The sequence below is a fragment of the Salmo trutta genome, chromosome 31, assembly GCF_901001165.1.
Source record: "Salmo trutta chromosome 31, fSalTru1.1, whole genome shotgun sequence".
In the NCBI taxonomy this organism is placed as follows: Eukaryota; Metazoa; Chordata; class Actinopteri; order Salmoniformes; family Salmonidae; genus Salmo; species Salmo trutta.
This window is the reverse complement of record NC_042987.1, coordinates 30,756,317-30,771,409: the sequence shown is the minus strand read 5'-3', so window position 1 is coordinate 30,771,409 and position 15,093 is coordinate 30,756,317. Positions and strand designations below refer to the sequence as shown.

Genomic DNA, 15,093 nt, shown 5'->3' with positions numbered 1-15,093 from the left:
ATCAGGATGAAGACTTCTCCACAGCAATGATCTCTTACTGCAGCAGTAATGATAGTCCTTCACCTGGAGAAAAACGCCACAAGCCAAGGCCCTCAGGCAGACCCACACACACAGAGCTAACCATTGTGGGAGATGAGAGGTGGTATTATAACACAGTACCTACAAACAACGAGAGATGTCTCGCAAAGAAAATCTACTGCTCTACTGCTGTTTGTCTACCTGAGGAAAAACTCAGTGAGACAGACATGACTGGAATAGTCATTTACCAACACAAGACTTCCAAAGCAACACAACAGTGGCTGCTCACTTTTAAGCCTTACCCACCTCAAGTTCATTTAGCAAAGCAGCATTGTCCAATGGGTAACATATTGACTGTTTACCAATTTGAGAATGTCAAAGACACAATTCCCACTCCTCTAGCCCCTACCATTATATAAGGCATGTATTCTAAGTGGTGTCCTAGTATGTACATTGGAACATAGGCCAAGTGCAGGTTCCCATCATCATGACTTGACTACTGGGTCAAAGGTCAGCTCACCTGCTCCAGTTTCCAGTGGAACTCTGCGGGGCGGAATGTGTCAACCTGGGTGAAGTCTCTCCTGAGTAGGAACACCAGACGGCAGTTGTGGACGTACAGGGAGTAGTGGTGTCTGTTCATCTCTGCACAAAGACACGGAAAAACATAGATACTTTACTTCTACTGTATGAAACTATAATTATATTGAACCTTATCCGACTATATTATATAATGGACCTTATCTGACTATATAATATATTGAACCTTATCCGACTATATTATATAATGGACCTTATCCGACTATATTATATAATGGACCTTATCCGACTATATTATATAATGGACCTTATCCGACTATATTATATAATGGACCTTATCCGACTATATTATATAATGGACCTTATCCGACTATATTATATAATGGACCTTATCCGACTATATTATATAATGGACCTTATCCGACTATATTATATAATGGACCTTATCCGACTATATTATATAATGGACCTTATCCGACTATATTATATAATGGACCTTATCCGACTATATTATATAATGGACCTTATCCGACTATATTATATAATGGACCTTATCCGAATATATTATATAATGGACCTTATCCAACTACATTATATATTGGACCTTATCTGACTATATTATTTAATGGACCTTATCCGACTACATTATATAATGGACCTTATCCGACTATATTATATAATGGACCTTATCCGACTATATTATATATTGGAACTTATCTGACCAAAAAGCTATATTCCAGTTAAGAGTGAAAAGAAATGATATTCTACAAATGCTCTCCTAAAGCAGTGCTCTATCTAAAAGGATGTCTGTCATTATGGGCAAAGGGGCTTGTTAATGCGGTACGTCCTGTAAATGCTATTGACATGTGCCATTTTTAAATGAATCCTGCCACCTTCACGAGGCAGCTCAATAAATGTCACATGCTCCCTGTGCCATTGTGGCATCATAACCCACCCTCCGTGCTTTTCCTGGGAGCCGCTGGGCTGACACAGGGCTCTTTTGGCCGTGCGTATTGATGGACCCTCCTTTTCTCTCAGTGTGAGCGGAGTGATCGATGGGATCAATAAGAGCCTGTCAGGCTGCCTGTCTCCAGCCAAACCCTCACAGCTTCACTCAATCTAACTCTGTAACTAGAAGTGGTCGACAGACGACAAAACAAGCTGTGCATCTATGTGACTACTGCCATCAACCCCCCAAAAGTGAGTGAATACTTTCTAAAAGCACTGTATGTGACTACGCCATCACTACTCCAGATTTGGCACAAAATGCTCCTGTGTCCCAAATTGGATGCCAACTGTCCTGATGTTGGAAGGCATTTGCTACCGTGCTACAACGCACCTTTTGAAATCATCATATTAAATAGTAGCTAAAGGTCTTTGGTTCGTTTTTGGGTTTCTAAACCATAAATGGTAGCTGTAAAATTACATTGACTTTCTCTCAAAATCACGTGACAGGAAACAAAAAAGCCTCACCACCTCCACCACCATAAAATCCTGATTTCATGAACAATGACCTAGGATGGACCAAATCCTGATTTCATGAACAATGACCTAGGATGGACCAAATCCTGATTTCATGAACAATGACCTAGGATGGACCAAATCCTGATTTCATGAACAATGAAATAGGATGGACCAAATCCTGATTTCATGAACAATGACCTAGGATGGACCAAATCCTGATTTCATGAACAATGACCTAGGATGGACCAAATCCTGATTTCATGAACAATGACCTAGGATGGACCAAATCCTGATTTCATGAACAATGACCTAGGATGGACCAAATCCTGATTTCATGAACAATGACCTAGGATGGACCAAATCCTGATTTCATGAACAATGACCTAGGATGGACCAAATCCTGATTTCATGAACAATGACCTAGGATGGACCAAATCCTGATTTCATGAACAATGACCTAGGATGGACCAAATCCTGATTTCATGAACAATGACCTAGGATGGACCAAATCCTGATTTCATGAACAATGACCTAGGATGGACCAAATCCTGATTTCATGAACAATGACCTAGGATGGACCAAATCCTGATTTCATGAACAATGACCTAGGATGGACCAAATCCTGATTTCATGAACAATGACCTAGGATGGACCAAATCCTGATTTCATGAACAATGACCTAGGATGGACCAAATCCTGATTTCATGAACAATGACCTAGGATGGACCAAATCCTGATTTCATGAACAATGACCTAGGATGGACCAAATCCTGATTTCATGAACAATGACCTAGGATGGACCAAATCCTGATTTCATGAACAATGACCTAGGATGGACCAAATCCTGATTTCATGAACAATGACCTAGGATGGACCAAATCCTGATTTCATGAACAATGACCTAGGATGGACCAAATCCTGATTTCATGAACAATGACCTAGGATGGACCAAATCCTGATTCATGAATAGGATGGACCAAATCCTGATTTCATGAACAATGACCTAGGATGGACCAAATCCTGATTTCATGAACAATGACCTAGGATGGACCAAATCCTGATTTCATGAACAATGACCTAGGACGGACCAAATCTCCCAACTCAACCCCTTCCTGGTCTCACCGGTCTTGTCGGAGTTGCAGAGCAGGGTCTCTTTCTCGGCCCTCAGACCGGGGCTGGGCCCGTGCTTCATCCACGTGGCGATGGTGAACTGGTCAGTCAGGTTCTGTGGAACCACCCGCTCTGGCACGTTGGCCGCCTGCCGCCCGTCGAAGTTGAAGATGAGGTCACTGTCCCGCCCGCTGTCCGTCAGCAGTGAGGCCGTCCAATTGGTGGAGACGCTGGGGGCGGGGAGGAGGTCCGTGCTGCCGGACGCTGCACCTAGAGGAGGAATTGAAAACGAGTATAATCAGTCGGTGACACCAGGTTAAAAGGAAACTGATCAGATTCAGAATCACCTTTATTCACCAAGTACATTTACACATACTCAGAACTTTACTTGGTGATATGGTGCTGTTAGTGAAAGACAAAATACAGACAACAAAGTTTAAATAAAGTTTACATACAAGTAGGTAGAGTGAGCATAGAGCTATTAGAGAATGAACAGATATACAAATGAAATAGTGTGTATATGGTTGATATACCGTGGATGTGCTGTACACATTTACTGACACAGTATTGCTAATGTTTGAATTGGAAGTTATCTAAAACTCTCTAATCCTACAATGTCCATGCAGGGTGTTTGGAAGTTTAGTGAGTTTAGAATGCAACAGTACAGAAACAGGATGTGGAACTGTTGCGAACTGACCAGTTTTCTGTGGTTAAGGTATTCGGCAGCATCACCCTCTCCATGTCACACAAGGGGTGACTGTCTGAAGCTGATGAGTGGTGAATGACCCAGTTTGTTAGGACCCTTGGTTCCTCACCACCAAATTCCCACCCCGCCCACCCTTCAGAAGAAACAAGCTGGCTCTTTTAAGCTATACAACATTTATGTCTGTCAATTGATAGGCCAGCATAAAAACATACCCAGGCCTCAACTCTCTCAGGACTTTCAATGTGATCGTGAGAAGTTGATGAGATTCAGTCTCCTACCCTCACTATGTACAGTTTTCAGAGGGCTTGTCAAATCCATGACCCATCTCTTCTTTTCATCTGTTTCGACCAGCCCACGTCTGGCCATGGGAACTATGAATACATCACACCTTCAACCTTTCTCTGCTTAGGAAATAAAGTATGTTTTTTTTAAACAAACTTTTCATAATGGGCCATAGGATGTTGTTTGTTTACCTTTAAGAGGCTCTAAAAATAATATGGTGGCCCTCTTGAGCAATATCTGTGCACTCTATTTACTGTATGTGTACCGATATTTGTACTCTCACAGAAATCAATGTTGCTCAGAAAAAAAGGTAACACTTTATTTGGATAGTCCATTTGTAGATACTCAGTAACTAACGATCCTAACCTTAACCTGAACCCTTACTCTAACTCTTATTCTAACCCTAACCGTAACCTTAACCCTAACCTTAACCCTAACCCTAACCTTAACCCTTACTCTAACTCTTATTCTAAACCTGACCCTAACCTTAACCCTAACCTTAACCTTAACCCTTACTCTAACTCTTATTCTAAACCTGACCCTAACCTTAACCTTAACCTTAACCCTAACCTTAACCCTTACTCTAACTCTTATTCTAAACCTGACCCTAACCCTAACCCTAACCTTAACCCTTACTCTAACTCTTATTCTAAACCTGACCCTAACCCTAACCCTAACCTTAACCTTAACCCTTACTCTAACTCTTATTCTAACCCTAACCGTAACCTTAACCCTAACCTTAACCCTAACCCTAACCTTAACCCTAACCTTAACCCTAACCCTAACCTTAACCCTTACTCTAACTCTTATTCTAAACCTGACCCTAACCTTAACCCTAACCTTAACCTTAACCCTTACTCTAACTCTTATTCTAACCCTAACTGTAACCTTAACCCTAACCTTAACCCTAACCCTAACCTTAACCCTAACCTTAACCCTAACCCTAACCTTAACCCTTACTCTAACTCTTATTCTAAACCTGACCCTAACCTTAACCCTAACCTTAACCTTAACCCTTACTCTAACTCTTATTCTAAACCTGACCCTAACCTTAACCTTAACCTTAACCCTAACCTTAACCCTTACTCTAACTCTTATTCTAAACCTGACCCTAACCCTAACCCTAACCTTAACCTTAACCCTTACTCTAACTCTTATTCTAAACCTGACCCTAACCTTAACCGTAACCTTAACCCTAACCGTAACCTTAACCCTAACCGTAACCTTAACCCTAACCTTAACCCTTACTCTAACTCTTATTCTAAACCTGACCCTAACCTTAACCGTAACCTTAACCCTAACCGTAACCTTAACCCTAACCGTAACCTTAACCCTAACCTTAACCCTTACTCTAACTCTTATTCTAAACCTGACCCTAACCTTAACCCTAACCTTAACCTTAACCCTAACCTTAACCCTAACCTTAACCCTAACCGTAACCTGAACCCTTACTCTAACTCTTATTCTAAACCTGACCCTAACCTTAACCTTAACCTTAACCTTAACCCTTACTCTAACTCTTATTCTAAACCTGACCCTAACCTTAACCTTAACCTTAACCCTTACTCTAACTCTTATTCTAAACCTGACCCTAACCTTAACCGTAACCTTAACCCTAACCGTAACCTTAACCCTAACCGTAACCTTAACCCTAACCTTAACCCTTACTCTAACTCTTATTCTAAACCTGACCCTAACCTTAACCCTAACCGTAACCTTAGCAAGCAGTTTCTTGTCAACAGACAGTTTGTTGCTAGCATGAACATCTGTAGAGCATCTGCAGACGGAAAATCCAAATAAAGTGTGACTAATAAAAAAATGACAATGTGTTTTATTGCATATTAGATAATGATTATTGAGCTTTGGAAAAGTCTCTCCTGGCTTGCAAACTTTGCATACTAAAGAAGTATGGAAATCCAAATGAGTATATGAGGATATTAAGTATGCCTGTGTAGCCATCATTACACAAACACTTAAAGACTTAGACTAGAGTCCACCAATGAACTGTTATTGCAGCATATTGAATTGTTCAAAGCAACCATACCACGCTTCAGTTTTACACAACAGGAAAATAAATCCAAGGAAGAAATATAGTACAAATCTGAGACATTTCACATGTTCAACTCTTCACAATGAACATTTTCACTTATTTATAAAAATGATTCATAAGGTTGATTTAATATACACTTTCCTATGTGTTACAAATTACAATTAAATACCTCTACTTGTTTATAATTTGACTGTTAGATATTGGTGGGAATCAACGAGGCAGAAAATTTGAAATTAGAGTAAATAATTGGAGACAACTAATGGGACGCAATTGTCTGTATGACTTCACTAGTCACAAGTGTAATTATGAATGACACATTATGTAACCGCACACAGGTTGAAATGTTATAGGTACATTTTATTGTTTTCTTTTGTCCTCTCTTTCCTCATTAATTGGCTTACCACAGAGTTTCTGCATGGACTTCTCGGAGTAGGTCTCTCGGTCGCAGCCCTTCCCAATGTGGCTGGTCTGCAGCTCCACCATTGCTCTCACCGCCGACAATGGGCCGTCACAAGTCTCCAGGTGCATCTTGGGAAACAGCTGCTTACTTCCTGTCCCGGGCTCGTAGTCTACTTGTTTGTTCCAGCCTGGGAGAAAGAGAGTAGAATATTATTGTAGTTTATTATTCCAATAGAAAATGAATTTGTCCAAATAATTAGAAGGCTAATTCAGATCCCAAGGCTAGCTTGTTAGCACAACAATACACTGAACTCTATCATCATTTTGCTACTTTAGACACAAACATTTCAAAATATAAATGTTTTTATTCCTTCTAAAACAGAACAACTAAATTAAATAAATCACCTAGAAATGATAAATGCGTTCAGCCACTGGCCAATTCAGTCTCTCCTACTGTTATATTATTTACCACTTTTTCTGGTCCTGTATGGCTCAGTCGGTAGAGCACGGTGTTTGCCCCTCCAGGGTTGTGGGTTTGGTCCCCGGGGACACCCATATGTAAAATGTATGCCAGCATGACTGTAAGTTGCTTTGGATAAAGGTGTCTGCTGAATGGCATATATAGTTATATACCATTCTGGTTTAGTATTCACTTTGCATGAAGGTCAGTCGTATCCTTCGTTAGGCTAGCTCAACCACAGCGACAATACTACAGAGGCAAAGGGTTCCACTTAATGCCTCTGAATTGAAGGCATCATGGAGCACACCTCACTAAAGCTGAAAGGTGACTTCACACACCAAGGAGCTTAGGAAGAAGTGAGGTTCTGATACAGGAGGCTATGCTACGCTAACCAACCGTGCTTGCTAATCCATGTCACACAGCTGTTTTGGCGACACGCATGACAGGGATCTGCTATCATCCCAGCTAGCACAGTGGATCTGGGCCGATTCCGGCTGAAATTCGGGGCACTCGGCTGAGAGTCAAACTCAGCCGACATCATGTGGCCCGATTCAGTGCCGCTTTCAGCAGTATTACTTATGGCTAGGATGCAGGGATTGAGCTCAGGCCATTCCGGTGTGAGTTATCTGTCCCAAATGTATTACTTGGGGCTCGGGCCGATTCCGGTGAGTGTTATCTGGCCCAAATGTAATACTTGGGGCTCGGGCAGATTGGGGCTACTCTCTGGCAGATGATTAAATTGGGCTGCTTTATATAATGAACATTTCATAATTCATTTTTCCATATTTTCTCATTGTTTCTGTGATCAAAAACTGCAATTAACATTTAAATGAAATTCTTGTATAGTCCTGTATAGTATTTTAGTATTTTGATACTTTGTGCAAGGCAATTGATGAGCATTAAAAACTTTGTGGATGGAGTCTCCCGAGTGGCGAGTGGCGCAGCGGTCTAAGACACTGCATCGCAATGCAAACTGCGTTGCTAAAGATGCTGGTTCAAGACGTGCCGGCCGCGACTGGGAGACCTATGAGGCGACGCACAATTGGCCCAGCATTGTCCGAGTTAGGGGAGGGTTTGGCCGACCGGGATGTCCTTGTCCCATCATGCTGTAGGGACTCCTGTGGTGGGCCAGGCGCATGCACGCTGACACGATCACCAGGTGTATGATGTTTTCTCTGACAAAACAGTTTTTTTTGTGGGTGGTTAAAATTTCCATGTATAAAATGTATAATAGTAAAAATGACTAAATTAGGTAATTTTGTATACATTTATTTACATTTGCATCGGGCTGCTTCTGGGGGGATTCTGGTAAGATTCCCGGAAAAGTTGGCTGAATTCCGGTAGACGGAAACGGCCCGATGTACTTTGGCCAATTCTGGGCAGTCATTCATTTTGATTCCGGGCTGAGTCCGACACCCGATTCCGGGCCAATTCAATCAGTTCCTGCCCCCCGGAAGAGGGCCGCATCTGGGCCGATTCCTCATTGCTAGCTGGGATGGCCTTTCAAATCAAAACAAATAACCCTTACCTGAGACAAAACGAATGAAAGGATGTCCTGTCTGAGCTTAAATTGAATTCAGGTGTTAGACTACTCAGTGTCATGTAGCTAACATTACAATGCTACAATGACAAAGGGACAAAGGGATTCATTTGACATGAATCACTGCCCAATTATGTCACAAACAACGTTTAATTACAGGCATCTCTCAAAATATATTATTGATTGGCAGACCAAGCTCAGTTTACTCCAGGTAAGATATTCTACTTCAGAGAGTGTCTTTATCAAAGGGATGTGTAGACCAGGCAGGGAGTCCCCAGCAGGGACTCCCCAGCAGGCCTTTTCACCACCACAGGCAATATGAGAGTCAAATCGCCTCTGCTGATTGGGCCAGAAGAATCGCAGAATCGCAGTAGGAAGAGAATTGGGGGGAATAGAATCTGAAATTAAGTCGAACAGTAGAATAAGAAAAGGAGTGTGGAAGTGGAATAAAATAAGAATACATTTGAAGTGCTAAGGCAATATCGTCAGAAGAAGTCTAGAGTGACGTTGATGGTTCTCTACCAGAACAAAGTGATAACAGATTGCCAGAAAATGGCGAGAGAATGGGATGGGCGGCTGTAAAGATCAACCATGATAGGTGGCATATGACCAGAAAGATGGCAGATAGAGAGAAGGTAGATGTAGTGTGAGAGAGAGAACGAGAGCGATGGTGGAAGACAGAGAACGTGAGAGTAGAATTACATGCTTAAAGAACATGACAGCTCCATTGCGGGAAGCCCTCCCCACCCCACGGCTTAGTCTGTCATCTTTGTCACCCGGTTTATATTTCGATTACCCTCCATATGTATCTGTGCGCCGCACCCGGTCTTCTTTATAGTCTAGGAAGCCGTAATGGCCATTTTATTACTGTGTGTGGAGCAGAGAGTTGACAGCTGTCAAGTCTGTTCCTTGATATATTCAAGGTCAAACACTCAGAGAAAATAATGACCAGGGAGAGGCAGACAGAGAGAGGATGTTGTTGGAGCAGGATTATTGTCATGAATCTTGCCCTGTGCCAGCAAATGACCACTCCGCAGAGCTACCTCCAGGGCAAAATTCATTACAATAAATGCCAACCTGTGTTGGCTGGCAAAAGAAATGGGGCAGGAATTTCTCTATTTCACCCCTGTGATTATAATTGGGAGTTATACTCATGTTTTAATTTCCTCTTGTGAGAACAATAAAATATCTATCTAACCTGGTAATGAAAATATACTAACAGCATTGTCTCGAAGGCCATAGAAATCTCGCAGGCACCAATTTTAAGTAGAGCTATGATTTCAATATGCATTCTCTTCAATTACACAAATCATACTCATTTCATGTGTGCCTTTATTAAGGTCAAATAAATTACTTTATGAAGTATACAGCCATAATATGTTAATGCCTCATTTCATCTTATTTTAATAATTATATAGGAATTGCTCGCCTGAGTTAGAATATCTCATGATAATGTAGACCTCACTATCTACCAATAGAGTTAATATATATATTATTCGTAGCCGTCTATTTACCACCACAAACCGACGCTAGCACTAAGACCGCACTCAATGAGCTGTATAAGGCCATAAGCAAACAAGAAAATGCTCATCCAGAAACGGCGCTCCTAGTGGCCGGACTTTAATGCAGGCAAACTTAAATCCGTTTTACCTCATTTCTACCAGCATGCTAAATGTGCAACCAGTGGAAAAAAATCTCTAGATCAACATAACTCTACACACCTAGATGCATACAAAGCTCTCCCTCGCCCTCCATTGGCAAATCTGACCATAATTCTATCCTTGTCACGACCTGACCAGTGAAAAGGGTAATTTGCCAGAGTAGAATGGTCAGGGCATGGCAGGGGGGTTGTTTTGTGTGTTTTGGGGTTTTTTGGTTCTAGGGGAATTTGTTGTAGTTTTCTATTTCTATGTTTCGTTTTCCATGTTTGGCCGAGTATGGTTTCCAATCAGAGGCAGGTGTCTTTTGTTGTCTCTGATTGGAAGCCATACTTAGGCAGCCTGTTTTCCTTTGGGTTTTGTGGGTGGTTATTTTCCGTTTAGTTATTGTACCTGACGGAACTGTTGGTCGTTTGTTATTTTGTAAAGTGTTTCTCATTAAAGTATCAAGAATGAGCACTATTCACGCTGCGCCTTGGTCTAATCTTTTCGAAGCCTGTGACAATCCTCCTGATTCCTGCTTACAAGTAACAACTAAAGCAGGAAATACAGTCGGGGAAAAAAGTGTTTGATCCCCTGCTGATTTTGTACGTTTGCCCACTGACAAAGAAATGATCAGTCTATAATTTTAATGGTAGGTTTATTTGAACAGTGAGAAACAGAATAACAAAAAAAAAATCGAGAAAACGCATGTCAAAAATGTTATAAATTGATTTGCATTTTAATGAGGGAAATAAGTATTTGACCCCCTCTCAATCAGAAAGATTTCTGGCTCCCAGGTGTCTTTTATACAGGTAATGAGCTGAGATTAGGAGCACACTCTTAAAGGGAGTGCTCCTAATCTCAGTTTGTTACCTGTATAAAAGACACCTGTCCACAGAAGCAATCAATCAGATTCCAAACTCTCCACCATGGCCAAGACCAAAGAGCTCTCCAAGGATGTCAGGGACAAGATTGTAGACCTACACAAGGCTGGAATGGGCTACAAGACCATCGCCAAGCAGCTTGGTGAGAAGGTGACAACAGTTGGTGCGATTATTCGCAAATGGAAGAAACACAAAAGAACTGTCAATATCCCTCGGCCTGGGGCTCCATGCAAGATCTCACCTCGTGGAGTTGCAATGATCATGAGAACGGTGAGGAATCAGCCCAGAACTACACAGGAGGATTTTGTTAATGATCTCAAGGCAGCTGGGACCATAGTCACCAAGAAAACAATTGGTAGCACACTACGCCGTGAAGGACTGAAATCCTGCAGCGCCCGCAAGGTCCCCCTGCTCAAGAAAGCACATATATATGCCCGTCTGAAGTTTGCCAATGAACATCTGAATGATTCAGAGGACAACTGGGTGAAAGTGTTGTGGTCAGATGAGACCAAAATGGAGCTATTTGGCATCAACTCAACTCGCCGTGTTTGGAGGAGGAGGAATGCTGCCTATGACCCCAAGAACACCATCCCCACCGTCAAACATGGAGGTGGAAACATTATGCTTTGGGGGTGTTTTTCTGCTAAGGGGAAAGGACAACTTCACCGCATCAAAGGGACGATGGACGGGGCCATGTGCTGTCAAATCTAGGGTGAGAACCTCCTTCCCTCAGCCAGGGCATTGAAAATGGGTTGTGGATGGGTATTCCAGCATGACAATGACCCAAAACACATGGCCAAGGCAACAACGGAGTGGCTCAAGAAGAAGCACATTAAGGTCCTGGAGTGGCCTAGCCAGTCTCCAGACCTTAATCCCATAGGAAATCTGTGGAGGGAGCTGAAGGTTCGAGTTGCCAAACGTCAGCCTCGAAACCTTAATGACTTGGAGAAGATCTGCAAAGAGGAGTGGGACAAAATCCCTCTTGAGATGTGTGCAAACCTGGTGGCCAACTACAAGAAACGTCTGAACTCTGTGATTGCCAACAAGGGTTTTGCCACCAAGTACTAAGTCATGTTTTGCAGAGGGGTCAAATACTTATTTCCCCCATTAAAATGCAAATCATTTTATAACATTTTTGACATGCGTTTTTCTGGATTTTTTGTTGTTGTTCTGTCTCTCACTGTTCAAATAAACCTACCATTAAAATGATAGACTGATCATTTCTTTGTCAGTGGGCAAACATACAAAACCAGCAGGGGATCAAACATTTTTTTCCCTCACTGTACTAGTGACTTGCTCAATACAGAAGTGGTCCGATGACACGGATGCTACGCTACAGGACAGTTTTGCTCGCACAGACTGGAATATGTTCCGGGATTCATCCAATGGCATTGAGGAGTATACCACCTCAGTCACCGGCTTCATCAATAAGTGCATCAACGACGTCGTCCCCTCGGTGACCGTACACACATTTCACAACCAGAAGCCATGGGTTACAGACAACATCCGCATCGAGCTAAAGGCTAGAGCTTCCACTTTCAAGGAGCGTGACACTAATCCGGACGCTTTTAAGAAATCCCGCTCTCCGTAGCCAATGTGAGCAAGACCTTTAAACAGGTCAACATTCACAAAGCCGTGGGGCCAGAAGGATTACCAGGACGTGTACTCAAAGCATGCGTGGACCAACTGTCAAGTGTCTTCACTGACATTTTCATTCTCTCCCTGACCGAGTATGTAATACCTATATGTTTCAAGCAAACCATCATAGTCCCTGTGCCCAAGGGAGCAAAGATAACCTGCCTAAATGATTACCACCCAGTAGCACTCACGTCGGAGAAGTGCTTTGAAAGGCTGGTCATGGCTCAAATCAACACCATCATGCCAGAAACCCTAGACCCACTCCAATTCTCATACCGCCCCAACAGATCCACAGATGACGCAATCTCAATCGCACTCCACACTACCCTTTCCCACCTGGATAAAAGGAACACCTATGTGAGAATGCTGTTCATCACCATATCACCCACAAAGCTCATCACTAAGCTAAGGACCCTGGGACTAAAAATCTCCCTCTGCAACTGGATCCTGGACTTCCTGACGGGCCGCCCCCCCCAGGTGGTAAGGGTAGGCAACAACACATCTGCTACGCTGATCCTCAACACTGGGGCCCCTCAGGGGTGCGTGCTTAGTCCCCTCCTGTACTCCCTGTTAACCCACGACTGCATGGCGAAGCACGACTCCAACACCCTCATTAAGTTTGCTGATGACACAACAGTGGTAGGCCTGATCATCGACAACGATGAGACAGCCTATAGGGAGGAGGTCACAGACCTGGCAGTGTGATGCCAGGACAACAACCTCTCCCTCAATGTGAGCAAGACAAAGGAGCTGATCTTGGACTATAGGAAAAGGAGGGCTGAACAGGGACTGAAGTGGAACGGGTCGAGAGTTTCAAGTTCATTGGTGTCCACATCACCAACAAACTATCATGGTCCAAACACACCAAGACAGTTGTGAAAAGGGCAATACAACACCTATTCTCCCTCAGGAGACTGAAAAGATTTGGCATGGGTCCCCAGGTCCTCAAATTACCTCGATTAACCTGTACCCCCGCACATTGACTCTGTACCGGTACCCCCTGTATATAGCCTCGTTATTGTTATGCACATTTCTTGTGTTACCTTGTGATTGATTAGATTGTTTATTTAGTAAATATTTTATTAACTCTATTTCTTGAACTGCATTGTTGGTTAAGAGCTTGTAAGTAAGCATTTCACTGTAAGGTCTACACCTGCTGTATTCAGCGCATGTGACAAATACCATTTGATTTGATTTGATATATGTAAGGTTAACGGCTAGCCTATGGTGGATTACGGCTGGAATTATTAGACATTTGAGAGCTTTTGTGTGAGTATAACATATTTATTATTGCTCCGAGGGGAGGACTGATGATGCAAAGACGGTGGGAATGTGACACTGTACTGTACTTTGCAGTATGTACCGTTGCCATGACATTGAGGACTATTAGATTAAAAAAATGTACAGCTTTATTTGAGGATGACATTTACAGTGGAGTGTCTCATGGAGAGTTGCCCTTTAGTATCAAGCCATCCCCCACTACTGCGATTGCTGCATCCAGTTGTTGGACTTTTACATTAAATATATACACTGAGTGTACAAACCAAGGCAACTTGACACAACTGTGGGAAGCATTGGAGTCAACATGGGCCAGCATCACTGTGGACCACTTTCAACACCTTGTAGAGTCCATGCCCTGAAGAATTGAGGCTGTTCTGAGCGCAAAAGGAGCGGTACAACTCAATATAAGGCCGGTGTTCCTAATATTTTGTACACTCAATGTATATACCCAATGGTTCTTCAAGAATATAACTTATAAATGCCTCTAAAACTTAGTCAATCAGAAAACAAAATATACACTTGTTTTACTCTACTGTTTGTAAACATTGTAATTCTAAACAAACGCTGTATAGCCTTAAACCATGGTTAAAACTATCATTTTTATATCATCAATGGTCATTCCTTGCATCCATCCCTCAGCTTTTAACCAAAACAGTGGAGGTGTGGCCATTCTGTCATTGTTTGCCCTTTTAAGAAAGGAGTGATTTCTTCCAATTGGGTGAAGGTGAAATATCCTGCGCATGTTCCTGCTCTCTGTCTCCCCAGCCTTTCTTCTCCTGACGTGGCCTACTGACATCTGACAGGGAAGCAGTGGGGGACCCTGTCCGCTTATAAAGGCTTTCACTCAGCACATGCTACAGTAGTCCGAGACAAGATCCAGGCAAGTTCCCAAGACACTAAAAGGCTTTATTTTAAAACGGGATATGCTAAAAGCCCCTCTCCTTTCTTCTCTCCCCTATCTATCCTTCTCTCTCTCTCTCTGTGTCTAGAATGCCACTGTATCCCCCTCTTCCCTTCTCCACAGGGGCCATTGACCTGGATTGGTCGGGTAAACAGAGTCGAGTTGAGGAGGACTGTAAGATCC

General features: G+C 42.6%; 1 protein-coding gene across 1 annotated transcript in view; it reads right to left on the bottom strand.

The window, feature by feature from the left end:
* LOC115169935 (calsyntenin-2) overlaps positions 1-15,093 on the bottom strand; it is a 275,046-nt gene that overhangs the window by 50,010 nt on the left and 209,943 nt on the right. The window contains exons 6-8 of the mRNA XM_029726080.1: positions 6,569-6,754; positions 3,142-3,399; positions 539-660 (exon numbers count right to left, since the gene is read on the bottom strand). Coding sequence (XP_029581940.1) covers positions 539-660; positions 3,142-3,399; positions 6,569-6,754 — 566 coding nt within the window. The remainder of the gene's footprint in view (positions 1-538; positions 661-3,141; positions 3,400-6,568; positions 6,755-15,093) is intronic.